Source organism: Xiphias gladius, chromosome 23 (assembly GCF_016859285.1).
Source record: "Xiphias gladius isolate SHS-SW01 ecotype Sanya breed wild chromosome 23, ASM1685928v1, whole genome shotgun sequence".
Classification (NCBI taxonomy): Eukaryota; Metazoa; Chordata; class Actinopteri; order Istiophoriformes; family Xiphiidae; genus Xiphias; species Xiphias gladius.
The window spans coordinates 19763362-19781000 of record NC_053422.1 but is presented as its reverse complement, the minus strand read 5'-3'; the positions used below and the strand labels follow the sequence as shown (position 1 = coordinate 19781000).

The 17639-nt window shown below is 39.3% G+C and overlaps 1 protein-coding gene across 4 annotated transcripts in view; it reads right to left on the bottom strand.

Annotated features, from left to right (window-relative positions):
• ctnna1 (catenin (cadherin-associated protein), alpha 1) overlaps window positions 1–12666 on the bottom strand; it is an 81944-nt gene extending 69278 nt beyond the window's left edge. Inside the window, exons 1-5 of one of the 4 annotated variants that reach the window (XM_040119444.1) lie at window positions 12585–12666; window positions 10251–10368; window positions 9926–10121; window positions 275–441; window positions 1–96 (exon numbers count right to left, since the gene is read on the bottom strand). The exon at window positions 1–96 is cut by the window's left edge and continues 24 nt beyond it. In XM_040119444.1, coding sequence (XP_039975378.1) covers window positions 1–96; window positions 275–441; window positions 9926–10121; window positions 10251–10355 — 564 coding nt within the window. In that variant the 5' untranslated portion in view covers window positions 10356–10368; window positions 12585–12666. Of the gene's footprint in view, window positions 97–274; window positions 442–9925; window positions 10122–10250; window positions 10369–11634; window positions 11735–12368 lie in introns of those variants that run through there. The other 3 variants (XM_040119443.1, XM_040119442.1, XM_040119441.1) reach the window with 3 other exon arrangements.
• Window positions 12667–17639: the final 4973 nt, after the last annotated feature.

Below are 17639 nucleotides of genomic sequence, written 5' to 3'. Positions count from 1 at the left end.
GTTCAGCTTGTCCACCTCTGGTTTCAAGGCCTTATATTGGATTCCCAGATCCTGCTCTGTTCCTGCATTACGCACTTTCATCAGATTGTCCTCCACCTGAGCAAGGCAGATAGAAAAGGTTAGACAATACTTTAATAAAGTACAGTTCATTAAAGGTTAGCAATTTTTAACAAACTGATCAGCTTGGACTATATTAGCATAAAAAGTGAGACTTTTATATTGAGTGAATTTTACTTTTTGAAATTATAATAGCTTATAAATAAAACTGTCTCACCAGTTTAAGCTGCAGTAGAAGTTTGTAGACATCAGACATATCTGCCAGCACCAACAGATGTGTGACGGCCGACAGGAGGGCTCTGGCAGCACGAACCATATTGCCCCTCTTCACAGAAGAGCAAGGGTCTTCTGCAAATTCTCCAGAAGCTAGGCGCATTGACTCACCTGAGAATGAGTGGCAAAACAAAAACAAAACATTTGCTGTAACTCGAAGTTTTAAAGTGAAGCTTCAAATGAAAACTGATTCAAAAACAGACTTCTGAACCAGCAACTGTTCAAAAACACCTACTGTTTTGAACCACTATGAACTAGCTTTTATTGTGCTAAAATGTGTACTTAATCCGTGGTTGTCGGTGACCAGAAAAACAGTTTTCCCCATCTTCTGCAATGATAAAAACATATCTTACCATCAAGCTGTAAACATTTTATCTACCTGAGAAGATGCTTCACCAACCGGTTGTGATATGAGAATGAGACAAAAACTGTATGTCAATGTATCACAAAATCACATAAAATAATTTTCAATGCAATAAACTGCCTTCCTCTGTTATCCATGAAATCAGACAAAATTCATCGTGTAAAATGTGTTTGTTTTTTTTTTTAAATCATTATTAGTTGTAGCAGTAATATTAGCCTATAGTAGCAGTAGCAGTAGTAGTAGTAGTAGTAGTAGTGGTGGTCTACAGGAGCCAGACACAGATGTCAGTGCAGTCACGGTCCGTTCCTGGCTACAAGTTTATTACATCAAAGTTTTAATTTGAAATGAACAGGAGTGTGCGGGAGAGCGGCAGTCTGATTTTTTCCCTGTCTGGCTAGGGTCGGCATGTGTCACACAGAGCGACAGAGACACACACAAACACCCACACCTCTTCAGTGTCCAGTAATAATTTCTGCTTGCAAATGGACATGCACACACAGTCCTCTAAAAAGAGGTCAAAGCCATGACAAAAGGCTCACTGTCTGGTTTGTCGGGCACCAGGCTTTGTCCTACATTGCTGGGCCTGCACAGTTGACTGGGCACAAAACAGACTTTGTAGGCTCACATTATGAACAAGACAGTAAATCCGTAAACAGTTTATTTGAGTGGAAGCACAGCCAAATACAAACTCCAAACTACAATTACCAGCTCATGGTTGTATGCCTCCGCCAGTGATTCAAGTTGCAGTTTACATCCATCTCTGTCCAGACTCATACTATACAAACTTTTCAACCTGATAGCACACAAGTTCTATAGAATCACCACTTTCAAAAAGGTAGGAACCCAAGATTACGGTCACCAATTCAGTATCCGACCAAATGTGAAATATGGTCGAAAATTTCCCCTTCTGTTTCTGAGTTAGGGTGTCGAATAATGGCCAGAAGATTGTTTTTGCAGAACATGATGTCACAGTTAAGCTGAACTTTTAACGTTTGGATATAAAATGTCATCGTCTCATCATTTTATCTTATTTGACATTTCAGTGAAATCTTGTTATAATTAGCTTATGAATTCTTTAGTTATGGCCAAATACATGTGTTGCAAGGTCCCAGTGGCCTTGACCTTTGACTACCAAAATTGAATCAGTTCATCCTAGAGTGCAAGTGAATGTTTGTGCCAAATTTGAAGAAATTCCTTCAAGGCGTTCCTGAGATATCATGGTCACGAGAATGGGCTGAACGTACTTGAAATCATAATGCCTCAAAACATAATGCTGTTGCCGGCACAGAGGCACAAAAATGACTGATATGGCCGCCTTGGAGATCCAAAGCCAATAAAAAGACAGGTACTTATCTTGCCCACTTCCCTATGATGTGGTAGAGCTCAATAGAGACTGAAGAAAAAAAATATAGAAGACAGATGACAAGCAGCAACATGAGTAATTTTCTTACACTAATGAAGCGTGCTGTGGTAAAAAGAAATAATAAATTTAGCAGCAGTTTTTTCTCAGTCAGTTGTTACCATCTTGCAAATACCTTTTCTATAAACAATCATGCATTTAAAGAGCAGCTGTATTTTTTGGCGCCACTGCTTCGAAAGAAGTGCTTTCATAGGGTTTCATATGGTTTACTTCCCCTTTTGCCCAATGTGTGCTAGGACTGACTCCAGCCACTTTCACCCTAAACAGGGTAAGCAGTTTAGATAATCATGGATGGTTTCAACAATAGGTTTCCAGTAGGGATGTAACGAAATGGTGTGGGCTTGGTATTTTATGAAACAAAAAGGAAAAAATGAAAAATGGATCGCAATATCAATTGAATCTTATAAAATGGCTATGTGAACAGTGTGGAGTAAATAGTGTAGAGTGTTTTTTTTATGAAGGCAAAGCATCGGTGTACTCTGACTCTAAGATAACGAGCAAGCTGTATTTAGATACAAAGTGAAGTGACTTCTTGGTTTTCAAAGACCTTGTTCTTGCCACAAGAAGTCACTGAGTTCCCAAACTGACTCAACAAGAGGCGACAATAAATGTGACAACTCAGACAGACTCATTTCCAAACTCATCAGAACTTCACTTTCTCTTATTTTCCTTCAGACCATCTCCTTTCTGCCCGTCACTTTACATTCAATGAGTCATGCAACTCAGAATAACTGCATGTTTTCATTCGAGCTGAAACATTTTCAACTCAAGCAGATACGTCTTCCCTTTAATTTGCAGTCTCTACAGCTTCCATCCGTCTATGTTCAAATCTATCCACAGACTTTGTGTGCGTTTCACCTCTAAATATAACTTAGCATTTTAAAATCCAACTGAACGTCAGCATTTATCACATTTGTTTAAGAAACTGGGGTTTGTGTCCAGTTGACGAACCCAACTAGGTTCTTTCATTTGTGCTTAAAAAGTAACTTGATAACAGACTGAAAGTCAGTTCTTCACTGGCCTCTCAAGTGTAAAGTTTCAAGTCTGTTTCGCCTCTGAGCACAATGCTGGATTTCCAGGGGATGTTAATTTACTCTTTAAGCTTCATGAGAACATCCTGTTCCTGGTGATCAGTCTCAATTATTTTGCCCATTTGTGGTCAATGCAATTTATCTTTTCTTTGGGTGAAATAATTTTAACAGCATTTTTTTATGTTGGTGTTGGTTAGTGATAGTAAAGCCTTCAAATATAATCAAAATTTATTCAACAAATGTGTCTATCTTTAAATTAATCTGCAGCGAAAGCTGCAAAGCCACAAGCTCGACTGGACTGAGTAATATCAGTGTCTCGGAAAAAAAAAAAAAAAAAAGCTACTGGGCTTAGAAAATGAAACATCAATAACAAGCCGTCAATAGACCCCCTTCTCCGTGGAGTAAGTAAACTGACAACCTGTAAGAAACTCTGATAAATGTTGCTCGCTGTGCTAGTACACCCCCCCCAACCTTTGCTAATGTCAGCATCATGCATGCCTGCACTCTTCAGCAATTACTTACTGAAACTTTACAATCACTTACAACAACTACAATATCTAATAATAATAATAATACCAGTAATATAGCTAATAGCAGATATAAGAGCCTTTGTATATCTTTTAGAAACAGTCCCCATTGTTTGTCAAAGAGAGCAACTGTTAAGTTTCCTGCCTGATACACACCGTAGTCATATTTATTTAAAAAAAAAAAAAAAAAAAAAAAAAGCAGTTCAGTTAAGCAGTGAATAACCTTAAAAATGTACAAATGTAAGCCCAAAACTGCCCAAGGTTAAAAAAAAAAAAAAAAATGTTTAGGTCACCAAAAACCACCACCAGTATTTGGTTAACTTACAGTTAAGTTACTTTTCATGCAGCAATGGAAGTAAATGAAGACTTGAAAGTTAGTGCAAATAATTCCTACAGGTGCCCCAACTTTTGTTGATTACTTACAAACCCTCTGTTTGTACAAACTCAGTGTTGGAACAAACTGTGTTACTACACCCTCTGATGCATTATTTGGACAATACGGTGCTGTAGGGAGTAGTACTGTATATTGTTATCAGAATGATGAGAAAAGGGCAAGTAACAAAGGAAGACAGACTGGTTGGTCAGGGGTTCATCCTACAGCAAGATAATGACCCAAAACAAAGCAACCTGCAAGGGCAACATATTTTTGGGAAGTTCTGGAACAATGATGGAACCATATTTCTGAACAACAATTGGCTTCCTTTGTAGAAAGAACATCACAGGTGTGTTCGGCTGCTGGATGACTGAAAAATTTAGAATAAATTAGGATTTTAGATTCCCTGATTCCTTTTTATTTTTAAAGTCTTTATTTTTTATTTGTTCTATGCTTTATATTGTTTATTTGTTCTATGCTTTAATTTCAGAGTACGCGGTGATATTACACTATGTAAATTTCAGTAACAACTGCAAAAATAGGGGTATTCTGAACTTTTGACGGGAAGTGTATCAGTATTCTGTTTTTAAAAACAAATTTATTGATATGGGTATCAGCCTCAATTGATTGATTAGGCATGATTTTGGAAAGGCACACCCTTGTCTCTATAAAGGTCTCACAGCTGACAATGCATCTCAGAGCAAAAACCAAGCCATGAGGTCAAAGGAACTGCCTGCAGAGCTCTGAGACAGGATTGTTCTAGGCACAGATCTGGGGAACGCTACAAACTTTTTCTGCTGCGGTAAAGGTTCCCAAGAGAACACGGGCCTCTATAACTCTTTAATGGAAAAAGTTTGGAACAACCAGGACTCTTCCTAGGGCTGGCAGCCTAGCCAAACTGAGCAATTGGGGGAGAAGGGTCTTCGTAAGAGATGACCAAGAACCCGACGGTCACTCTGGCAGAGCTCCAGAGATCCTGTGTGGAGATGGGAGAAACTTCCAGAAGGACAACCGTCACTGCAACACTCCGGTGTTCTGGGCATCAGTGCAACACTCCACTCTTCTGGGCTTTATGGCAGAATGGCCAGATGGAAGCCTCTCCTCAGTAAAACACATGAAAGCCATGTGGAGTTTGTAGAAAACCACCTAAAAAGGACTCTCAGACTGTGAGAAACCTCACTTCTAAGCATCATGTCTGGATGAAACCAGGCGCCGCTCATCACCTGCTCAATATCATCTCAGCAGTGAAGCGAGGTGGTGGCAGCATCATGCTGTGGGGGCGTTTTTCAGCGGCAGGCACAGGAAGACTGGTCAGGGTTGAGTGAAAGCTGAACGGAGCAAAGTAGAGAGAAATCCTTGATGAAAACATGGTCCAGAGCACTCAGGACCTCAGACTGGGTCAAGGGTTCACCCTTCCAACATGACAATGACCTTAAGCACAGCCAAGACAACACAGGAGTGGCTTAGGGATGACTCTGAATGTTCTTGAGTGGCCCAGTCAGGACGTTTACTTGAACCCACTTGAACATCTCTGGAGAGACCTGAAAATGGCTGTCCATCGACAGTCCCCATCCAACCTGCGGTATTGAATGTGTCAGTCCTAGCCCATGCCACCCATTGTTGTTGTCATCCAGTCTCACACCATGTCTATACCGAGTGTACCAAAAGCAGCATGTTTACTCACAGCAGTAGCTGCAGTAAGTCTATCAGTCTTTACACTAGATCCATTCTACCACAATGTTGCTGCATGGCATGTTCACTAAAGACAACTGCTGTGCTGTGATTTTGGCTATATTTACCAGTGAAATGATCACTCAGAGAGGAAGTTAGAAGCTCATTTACTAGCTGCCGTGCTTTCAGTTGAATGAGATGCATAGAGAGGTGTGCCTGCGGAGGGAAACCCCAACCTCATGCTTGCAGGCCAACACTGGCAACCCTCTTCTAAGAAAAGTAGCTAAGATTTGTCCAAAAAGTTAGCACTCAGTCACATGGCATTCGACTGACCAGTGGTTTATCTATCAATCATCACTCACTCACTCACTCACAGGACTGGCCCCGCTGTTGCGGTACACATAGTTAATGTAAAATTGAATATCTTTTCAATCAGATAAAAACACAGCTTTCTATAGAGTGTCAGGAAATAGTGATTTCCTTTCCCAGAGCCCAGCATGACATATTCAAATGTCTGGAATTATCTGACCGACAGCCTAAAACTCCAAGATATTCAATTTACTATCATATCAGTCCTCACATTTAAAAAGCTCCAAACTGTAAATCTTTGGCATTTTTGCTTTAAGAATGGCTGAAATTCTTAATCATTTATCAGAATAGAAGCAGATTAGTTTCTGTCCATTGACTAATCGTTACAGCTGTAAAACAGACCAATAGTGAAAAGACCCAAAAGTAAGTGACTTATAGTGATATGAAACAGAAAACCCCAAAATCCTCAGAAGAATACATTAAGATGTAAATGTTGCTACAGTACTTTCATCAGGAAACTACTTCAGAGTGATAGTAAACATAGTTGATTACTTTTTTCAGTTATCAACAAATCAGCCATTTGTTTCATCATTATTCCAATGAAGAAACCACATGTGAAGCACTGTTTGGTTAAAAAAAAGAGACAAAATTTGCACCATCAAATCTGTAGAAAGATCTCACACAGATTCTGACCATTTTACCCCAACAGAGAGTGACAGCAGTTTGTGCAAATGATCGACAACACAGACCTCAAACACAATCTGCACCTTCAGGCTGTTAGTCCCCCCTGTGAACAAAATCAATAAGGCCATTTTCAGAGGGCAGATAGTGATCAGTGCTCCTTTAATAAACTTCCATCCATCTAATGCTCACCTGCGGCCCACCAAGTGCATGATGAAATGATTAAAATGTATATCACACAATAAGCCTCCCAAACAGCAGGACAACAAAGACACAAGAGAGGGAGGGAAGGGCAAGACGGAGAGAACAAGGACAAGAGCAGACAGAAATGGCTCAGTAAAAGAAAATCTTTAACGGGGTAAGAAATTTTCTACTGTTGGCTATGTCTATTAGTGATATCTATATCTATAAAATATTATTTAGAATATTCAGAAAATATGTTAACTGCAGCAAAACATCCAATAAAAAACAAATAATTTTAGAACGAACAAACCTGTTCCATAGACACCTCAACGTGCATTTTATGCACAATCAACCTTAATGATCATGTCAGATTTTTTTTCCCCCATTTTAAACAGCTGGTGAGCCACAGCTGGGTCTAAAATGTTTTCTGAATCCAGTGGGGGGGGGGCCTACCCTACTCAATGGCTGTATTATCAGTCTAGGCACGCTCCACTGAGCAGCATGGCATAGCTGACAGCCAGGCCTAGGAACCAGCTAACAACAGCCACTGAATTCCAGCCCAGTGACAGCTTACCATAACTACAGTAACATTCCTGGGCACTGAGCACTGTGCACACTATCAAGCAGCATGTTATCTACCTCCCAACTACTCATAGCAGAACTCGAGCAGGGGACATATGACTCGCCGGGCATCTAGGGAGAAGAGACACAGTGACACAGATGTTGCTTCACAAGGTGATAACAGCCTCAAGTCATAGCTCCCTGGTCTCAATGGTCTGCTAGTGCGTCAAAAGAGAGTCAGATATCCGAAGCAGAAAGGAATAAATGCAACTTGCAAATGTGGTTGTTAGATGATGGAGCCTGCTATCGTAAGCCAAATGGTAATTTCACTGGCTGGTGATTTGATGGTGGATTCCTGTCCCAAGACTTATGGGAGGTCTGGAAATGAATTGAAAATGGACTGTGTGTGGGTTGAGTCAGGATATAGACTTTTAAATACATTTGACATCAGTGACATCTGCACACTTTTTTTTTAAACTTTATCCCTTGATGAAGTACTTCCTTTCCCTTGTTTTGATCTCCATGGCAACAAGTAAAAAGGGAAGCATTTTGATTAGAAAACAGAAACAAAAATGTATGCACACGTTGTCGGATACGGTAAGCCACTCAGCAATCCAGCAGATAACCTTTTTCACAGAATGCCAGACAAATCTCCACTACCACCATGCTCTCTCAATGATCTACGTAGACAAGACGAACCTCCTGGTGTTTGATGATTCATTTTTGATTTTGTCATCATCATTATAGATAACTTGAGCGGCAGACGCTACAAAATAACATGTCTTACAGACTAGCGCAAAGTTCCAAAAAGACAGATTTTTCCTCACTGGTCTGAGCAGGATAACACAGGTAAATCAAAGTGACATTTCTGCTGCTTACAAGGGACTATCAAAAGGTGTGACACCGCTCAAACAAAAGGCTGAGGGAAGGTTTCTAAATATAATCTGAGGACTTTAGTGGAATTATACTGCAGGGCTGAGTGACACAGGGTAGGCCTGGGCAATATGTTTGAAATTATCACAATATTTGTAATAATATTTTCCTATTCTAGATACAAATCAAAATTCATCTTTTTGATGTCAGGTGTACTATACATTAGAAAGAAACATGTAAAACATAAACCTTGACTTAGTTTTCTTCACAATCATATGCTAATGTTTTTGGATGATAGTCAATAATACTGAAATATTGCCCAGCCCTAATTTGTGGAATGTTTCTTTTCTGACCAAAAACGCAACTTAAATTATCATTTTGTTCTATATACAACATACTATAGTCCCGCAGCAGTGGCATATCCTATTTAATAGCTAGATAGAGCACTTTGTTCTACAAGTCAAGTCATGGAAAACTCTACACTAAAACAAACAGTGAATGCACATAAACCAACACATGAATGGTAATTTCACATAAGATAAATCACCATAACGGTGTTATTTCTTTCCAATGGTCTAAAACTAAAACTGTGTCTCAATTTGTGTTGTCCGTCCTTACACTTGCCATTTTTAGTGCATAAGTGCACTCACACTGACAATTAAGGCAACGTGCAGTGCACTATGAGTACCCAGATGGTTTACTCATAACGGTCAAAAAGATGATTTTGAAATGCTGGATACTTTTCACCCTCAATGGTCGTCCTTTTGGCTACGTAGCGGAAGGGGAGGGACCACCAACCTATTTTCAAACTTGGGAAAATTGCAGCCAAGTAGGGGGTCAAATCGTCAACACAGATGGCGGTATATTTCCATGTCACGTGAAACGGGAGCACACAGAAAAAGGTAAAACGTTCATTTTTAAGTCAAGTGAGCCAAGCAGCCAGCAGATATTTTGGCGGGCGACAATTGTGGTCAAATGTTGTGATCCTCATTTCCAGTAAGTGCACAATGTTCGTGTTCGATTTGACACAACACTACCCTGTCGAAATGCACACACTACGCCAGTAAGTACATAGTGTAGAGAGTGTTCTACATGGAAGTGATGTATCAGAATTGAGACACAGTACAAGAATTTTATTAACCACCTATCATATTTCATCATAAAGAGCACAACACACAAGGAACAAAGACGAGGAGAAATACTATACAACATTTAAGCCTAGAAAGATTGAGGTTGTGGATGATCAAGTCCAATTACCACCTGAGCAGCCTTACACTGGGCTACAAGAACACACTCACTTCTGAGGGGAAACAAGGCTAAATACGATCCTTGTAGAAGGCAAGGCAATGACAGTGTACATCCTGAAAAGAATGTGAAATGTTCGCATGCTTAAACGACAAGTCTCTATTAATGGAATCCCTGAAAAACCCCATAGCAAAAGGAAATATATCAGGCTCAAAGCATATTCTTATTTCAAGGTCGTTCACTGGGGCAGATGATATGTACATAGCTTATGATTTATTTATTATCCCTCCTATCTTAAGAAGCACTCTGTACAAGCTAGAAAACCACACACTGTTGCAATATGTATTTTCAATATACCTTGCTTGCGGACATCTTCCACAGCAGCTGTCAGCTCATCCTTAAGGAACTGACTTTCCTTTGCAATCTTTTCTCCTTTCTCCAGGAAGTTCTGAGTAGCAGTCTCCACTGATGCAGCCAAAACATGAGCCTTCTTTGAGCGTCCCTTCTTCTTGTTAGATGGGCCTTTGTTGCTGGAGTTTACCAAAGTAGTGACCTGTGTATAGCAGGGATACAAAATGGCTCAATATGACCGCTCATGTCAGAACCAGCGCCAATACCACCTATGAGCTATTCTACCCTGTCCCACAAATCTAGAAGAAAAAAAGTGCTCTGTTTACATTACCTGGGTGACCAGGGGCTCCAGCAGCCTCTCCACTGCCAAAGTACGGATCTCTAGACTCTTTGGGTCCCATTTAAAGTTAATGTTAGCTGTGTTGATGCTTGTCATGGTGTCTGGGATTCTGGGGGTAAACAAATAGACAAAGTCAAGGAACCAAAGGATAAAAACAGATGACCAGGAATAAGTCAATTTCATTCTTCAAATACAATGATGAAATACAATTTAGACCGAATCAAACAAAACATTTTTGCCCTCCAAAACAAGGAATATCTGTTGTCAAATGAGATGATTGTATGTATAAAGGATAGCTTTTTGATCTGCCAAGGCAGAAAAACTACTAGAAAAGGTGCAGTGAGTAAAGAACTAGAAGCTTGCTTCCTAAATTAAGCTTTCTTTATGATTTTCAGGCTAGTCTCTATACGTTTGTTCAATCGTCATAATATTAAGGTCCTTGTTTGAGCCAGCAATGCCTCATCTCTCACAGAATGACTGCCAAAAGCAGAGCACAGTAACACTATGGTCCTATTTTGATTTCTCATTTCAGTCAGTGACTGCAGCTCCATTGATTAGCTATGAAACTTGGAGGGGGCAGGGATAATCAGCACACCCTGAGGGCTGAGGGGCTTCAACTGAAAAGTTGGTCAGCTGTATTATGAGAGCAATGTCACAGCTATCTGTTAGCCTACAATCTCAACAACAACAAAGAACATTTGAATGATGACTATCTAATGTTAAACTGAACTGTTATTTATTGGGTGGTGAGCATTGCAATTTTGCCTTACAGAATCCTGTCTAATATTTGAATATGGATGAGCTATACTTGTTATGATCTATGACACCTTTTAACTTTTAATCAAGCTAAGAAAAAAATGTCAGCCAGTAGGGATGGATGCAGATTGTCTGGCACAGTTGTAGCTCATGTTATCATGAACCAAAATCTTAAGGCACTTCCATACCACTCACTGAGGCTTTAATCTACAATTACTTATCAGCCACTGAAAGGTTTAATATCCACTATATTATTAAAAGGTCAGGTCCCACAAATCACCAGATTTGATATAAATTAATACAAAATAATGGTATAACCATGAAGATAGTTCTGCTTTGATTTGCGGAGGTTTTGAGATCTCCGCTGCTGACACATCTGTGATACAATACCAATTAATGTAGCTGTTTTTCGTGGTGTTCAAATTAATTGAAAAACTACAACTGAAAACTAAGCATTAAAGGCTCTTTTTAGAAACAATATCACAGTCATATGTGGTAAGCCACGCACCTCGGTGATCATTTCGACCGAATCTACTGCTTTCTAAGAAATAACTGCATTTAAAACTGGTCTATGAATAATTTCAGGTAACTGCGACATCGTTGGTGAAATTCCGTTTACCTCCTCTGTCTGGGTGTGGCAAAAGAAGTTTCAGAGGCAGACATCTCAAAATCTGGGCAAATGACACCAAAACTATCTGTAAGGCTGGATACCACTGGGGGTACTTGCGTGTGATTTAGAGGATTTAACCCTTTAAACTCTGAGCAAACTAATAAATTTGAGCCAAGGGGGATCAGTGAGAATTAGTACGCTATGATTATCCGTATACAAGAAACAATCTAAAATAATAAATACAAAATGTAACGGTGATTACAAGAAGCGACAGGGTGGATCGAGCACCTGGTCATCTAGCCGCTAACAAGTAACGTTAGGTGATGTTACACCTGTTGTAGCTAATTTGACCTAAATTAATGTTGGTTTTATCCAGCTGTATTAATGTTAATTGAGACTCTTACGAGTAGAAGATGGGGTTATGAACACTTTAAACCTGGTGGTGACAAAGTCACCGATCTTCAACTGTTGTTTTTTTTTCCTTTTTATAGGTCACAGTTAACATTTGAGCCAACTAAGCTGAACGTAAGGAATGATACCTGCTAACGTTCAGTATCCCAAACACGGCACCTTGCTAACGCTAATGCTAGCCGACACAACAAACATTAACGTTAGCTCAGTTAGCCTGCTTCAATGCTGCGAAAAACTTTAACTTTCGTGTTACCGTCAAATTAACTATTCCACGCAATAATGGCTCAAGTGGGTATGGTAAATAGAGTCGCGAGACAACACAATAAACTTACCGACAACCGTCCACGAGAAAAACTGGAGTTTAAAAGTTCAAAATGGAGGAATGAGAATTACGGAATTCCTTGCCTTGAAAGTTTTTCCTCCCTTTTCCTCCCCTCACTGACTCAGTTTAGTTGTGCTCCTAACTATGGGCCTTACGAGGCACTTGCTCTTGAATATCGAAAAGTACATACAACAGTGTCTTAAAATGATCTTCAGCAGTTAGTTACCTGAAAAGTTTCGGTTAAGATTGTTTCGATGTCGCAGACTATTGCCCAACAATGGATGCAGCGGTGAGGGGCGGGGGGGCGGGGGGGGGCTGGGGCGGTGACCGAGTTCCTGAACTTCCTGGCAGTGGGGCAGGGCGACCACAGGACACAGCAAGCCCGCAAAACGAGGAGGTGTTTAGGGCGTGGCGCTCACTGTGTGTGTCCATATATGGATTAATTATTACTTCCACAGAAACTGGTGTACGACCAGGCCGGGCTGTCGGACACCAGTTTACCCTCTCAACATTCAGTCTGAGAAGAAAACTACTTATCAGGAATGACAAAATGTGGAGTGTGATCGTTATGTGGGACCCTGATGTTAAAACGCGATTAAACAATCTTGGAGTATCTTTGTTAGTTTAACATAAATATTTCATCCTAAAAGCTTTTTTCTGCACACATTTGGTCTCAGACAAAAGTGAATATCTCACGTAATCCTGAAAGCAGCAATTCATTTGGTCTCTATTCATTGAGTTACTACACAGCAAACCCTTGGCGTTTGATCCAGAACTCATTTTAGGTTATTTTACCGTAACAAATCAAGATACAAAGCACCAAACTGCCACCTTGTAAATTATTCCATGGTTAGGGATTTAAATTCTTTACTGCTGTGGTGAAATTTTATTGTGCTTTTATCTATTTATCTATTTTATCTATTTAGTTTTCTAATTCTTTCCAGTTGTACCACATCAAACCTCACAACCAAAATTAATCAGAAAATAATCCCATTCTTCCAGCTTTCCAGCCCATGACACAGGATTTTTACCCACCACAATAAAAAACTGATTTAGGTTAAGCTTTTCATTCCCGAATAATGTGTATCCACGTGGGAAAAATCTTACCTTTTATCAATTATTGACTGTAATCTTCAAAGTATTTTCCTTCATACAGTTATTTGGCGAAATATGTCATAGTTTGTAAATGGTAGATGTATTATGTTGGAGGTTATTTTATTTTCTTGTTGCCTGTTTAAAGTTTGTTCTTTAGGGATGCAAAATAGAGCCTTATCAAAGTGAAACCCGTTTTCTGTCAATGTCAGAGTGCCAGGGGTTGTTTTAGGTTTCCAGATTTTTAAACTAATTATTTAGTAGTGCCCATTCTATCTTCATTGCTCACATATGGCCGATTCTGTTCCCTCTAGAGCAGCTTGGTTTCAAACCTTCTCGGAAATTATACACAACTGTGTTCATCCTATTTACCTAAACTAAGAGCATGTGTTTCAAAAATGTTAGAGTCCAGATGTTGGATTAACAAATTCAAGTAACAGAAGACTCCAGAGAAAGACAGCACTCCAAAGTCAGCTGACACAGCATCAGGTGCACACACAGTGAGCAGGTTGCAGCTTCGGTTTCTCATATTTTATTAATATATAGGCTAATAAACATCCTTCCGCAGCAGCACTGACATTTCATATGAGACCTTTATTCCGATAGCTAAAGAGGGCTTACAGATGTCACAAATTTTACAATGTCAAGGTCAAGGAAAACTTTAAGCTAAGATCATTTTGCAGTTTTCACACTTTTGTGGTTAGTTGCAATTGTGACTGATGACACAGAGACATATGATAAACATATTCAAGAGGCAAATATTTTGGTTTGGGCTTAATGAAGTGTGAAAGCCATAAATAGATTATCTGAAGAGGCCAGGTGCCACCCCTCCCGCATCACTTCTCCACCTCACACACACATACACACACAATGGATACACTGTCTCTTTAAACAGTGGTATCATGTTAACAGAATTACTTCATGGTTGTTCTAACCAACTAGAAAGGTACTGACAGCTGCTAATTTGGTAATTAAGTTTTACAGCCGCATGCCTTTCTGCTCCTTCCTGTTGGTGTGCGTGCAATTTATTGGCTATCGTATTATATAAAAATATAATCAAATATGAAAAAGTCAGTACAATCAGATAGGTCATAGCTCCATTTATTTATATAGAGAAAAGTGCTGAAAAAAAACCCCAAAAGACAGAGGAGAGAAAAAGGAGACAGTCATCTGCAATTCAAGGTTGTGACCATAGAGAACATTACAAGCAACTGGTGTTTTGTTTTGCAGGCAAGAACAACTAACACACATTATTTGTTGGCTGGAGTAGGTGTTTACAAGAACCTCCACCAGTACAGCATGAATTACAGTCCTGAAGAGAGTGAGCTTACAAATGTACACATGAAGCTCTTTAATGAAGGCCTCAGAATACAATTATCTTCTGGAAAGACACTCCTGAATACTGTATTTTTCGTGCGATAATAACTGGTGAATTAATTGTGTTCTCCATAGAGTTTTGACCATACTAAAACGGAAGGGTCATTCAATAAGAGGGCATATTAAAGAGATATATCAGTGAACTATTTTTTTTTTTGTAATATTAATTTCAGTCAATAACAGAGGGGCTAGCCACATACATAGTCTAGCAGATATTTGTTGATTCAATTAATGCTCTGTGGTGGGGAGGGATTAGACGTGGTGCAACTGTGTTTTTGAATGATGAATGTTTGTCCAAGTAACAGCTTGCTGGGAGGACAAGTTTGGTTGTCCTTGAACTTCATCTTTTTGTACCTGTTGGGCCTGACAAATGATAAGAGCACAGCATGCTATAAATAATTCCTTCTCATTATGAGGAGGTGCACATGTTTGTCACACACTGAATGTATAATTGAGCAAATGCAAATCCGTAGTGTGTGGCACTAGAAAATTTGAAATGATGGTGAATATATATTTTAATATGTTTTTGCATTTGTAATCAAAATGTTGGGTGTTATTTGTCCATAAAATGTACATTAAATATAAAAATTTTACATTAAATGTTTTTTTATGAGCTTCCTGCTCAGTGATTCTATAGATTAGTTTTTACACCATTCCTATTCGGGAAACACAACATCTTATTGAATGGCACTGCTCCATGCTGATAAAAGAAACACTCATGGTGAGCTTCTTTCACAATTGTGTTATCATCTATTGTTTTTCAGACATGGAAGTTACTGTATGTTATAACTTCCTGTCAAATTAGTTTCTCATACTTTGACATTGACTGGACTGGAAGCTCCCTCACTAAAGGAGGGTTTTGTCCCTGACATAAGGAACACAGCGACTTTCAGTCTGCCCACATTCACCTGACTCATCCCGACAGCTATCAATGGAGCCGCATGATGTCATCTGAAGGCTCTCCCTTCCTGAGTAAGACCTTGTACCTTCATGATTATAAATGAGTGTGGTGCAATGTAGGCGTCTCTCTCCCACAGCAACACTCAAGGGGTTGAGAGGACAGTCAACAGACTAGTAACACTAATGATTATCCTCGATAGTAGTCATTTACCGTGACTTTCTTGCAGAGGTGAAAAGAAAGATACATTATCATGGTGAATTAGCAAAAAGTCCCTTCGGAGAACATATCGAACATGTTTACAGTGAGGTGTTGGGACAGTGATGTAATGTTTTGAGATGGCAGTCTTGCCGTCTGATTGGACCGTTGAGAAGGTTGCCGTTCCCATGACTCAACTGCTGCTAACTCATTGTTGGCAGTCTGTTGAGCTCCACCTGCTGGATTAGACTATGACATCAGACTAATGCCTTATGTCCCCGTGTGGTTAGTCTATGTACTACCGTCCCTTGGCTTTAGAACGGGCAGGAAGTAACTGAATGATATGCCTGTGCCTGTTTGTGACCACTGAGTAGCCTTCGATTGTATATCATTTGTGTAAGAATGTCTGTTTTTTAAGTGTAGCTTATGAAACTTAGATCCGTGAGTGCCCATCTCAAGCTCTGTATTTAGTCTGAGAGGAGTCTTTGAAGTCAGACATGACACAAGGAGGTGATGTTGACATTTTGAGGGAACATTGCTGCTGACAATATTACAACAAGTGCATAGGATTAGCTGTTTCTGCTCTCCCGGCAGTTCTTTCTGTGACCATAATACCTCTCTTTCCGGATGTCTTTCCCAAATGGGGAGACAATAGTGTTTTCATAATTATTTTCACACAATCAGTGATTCCTGACTGAAATGAAATTACTAGCAGACCACCAACTGCAAACACACTTGTCATTCACAGTACACGCACTATTCCAGAAACCTTGTTTTATACCAAAATTCTCCTGGGAGCTACTGCCCTAATTTCTATCTTACCATGTGGGACTCAGGCTAAAAGGAAGGTGAAGAATATGGAGGAAGCTACAAAATGAGACATAATGCATTTCGGAACTGTAATGAGTTACAGGTTCAGACAACCTTCAAAGCGTTTGAACCAATCATTTTATACAGATATCTATGCACTTCAAAAATACAGTATATGGCGCTCACTTTGTTGGTGGAAGCACTAACATGTACAAAGTCAGAACATCACTGGCACTGGAATAGCTGAAGACAGCTTATATAACATCAGACTGTACATTACCGGGTGGCATCAATATTTAAAAAATGGGGCTCTGAGGACATATGAGTGTCACTATCTTTTTGTGTTAATAATCTGTGACTTTTGGTAGCTAAATAAATAAAGTCAATTTAAAGTGTCATATAGCTGGGACACATTTTTAAGTGAAACTGAATGCATAGATGGATTTGGGCTGGTAGAACGTAAGACTTCTTTTGAGGTTTTAAAATTAATTATGAATATAAAAGTAAAAGTACCACTCATTCTGGATTTGTTGTTGTAGTTTGTGACTTCTAATATGCCAAAATAGTGGAAGCAGACTATGTTATCTAATTGGGAAATAAAACTTCATCTTAAAACTGACAATAAATCAGTGTCCATGACTCTCATGACATTATTGAAGCCTGAAACTCAGATTGGTGAGATGTTTTTTCAAAACTATTCCTGTATGATTTCACATGAAATCAAAACAAGATTTATTTGAATATCCAATGCAGGAAATGTAAAAGTGCAATTCTACAGTTTTTTAGTTATGCAAGAAACACTGTTTATTGTCAGTATCAACACTGCATTCAGTCAGGCTTTAAACATAAGCTATCCACTGAAAAATCTCATGGGACTAGTGTAGGTGGATGGTGGATGATACATTA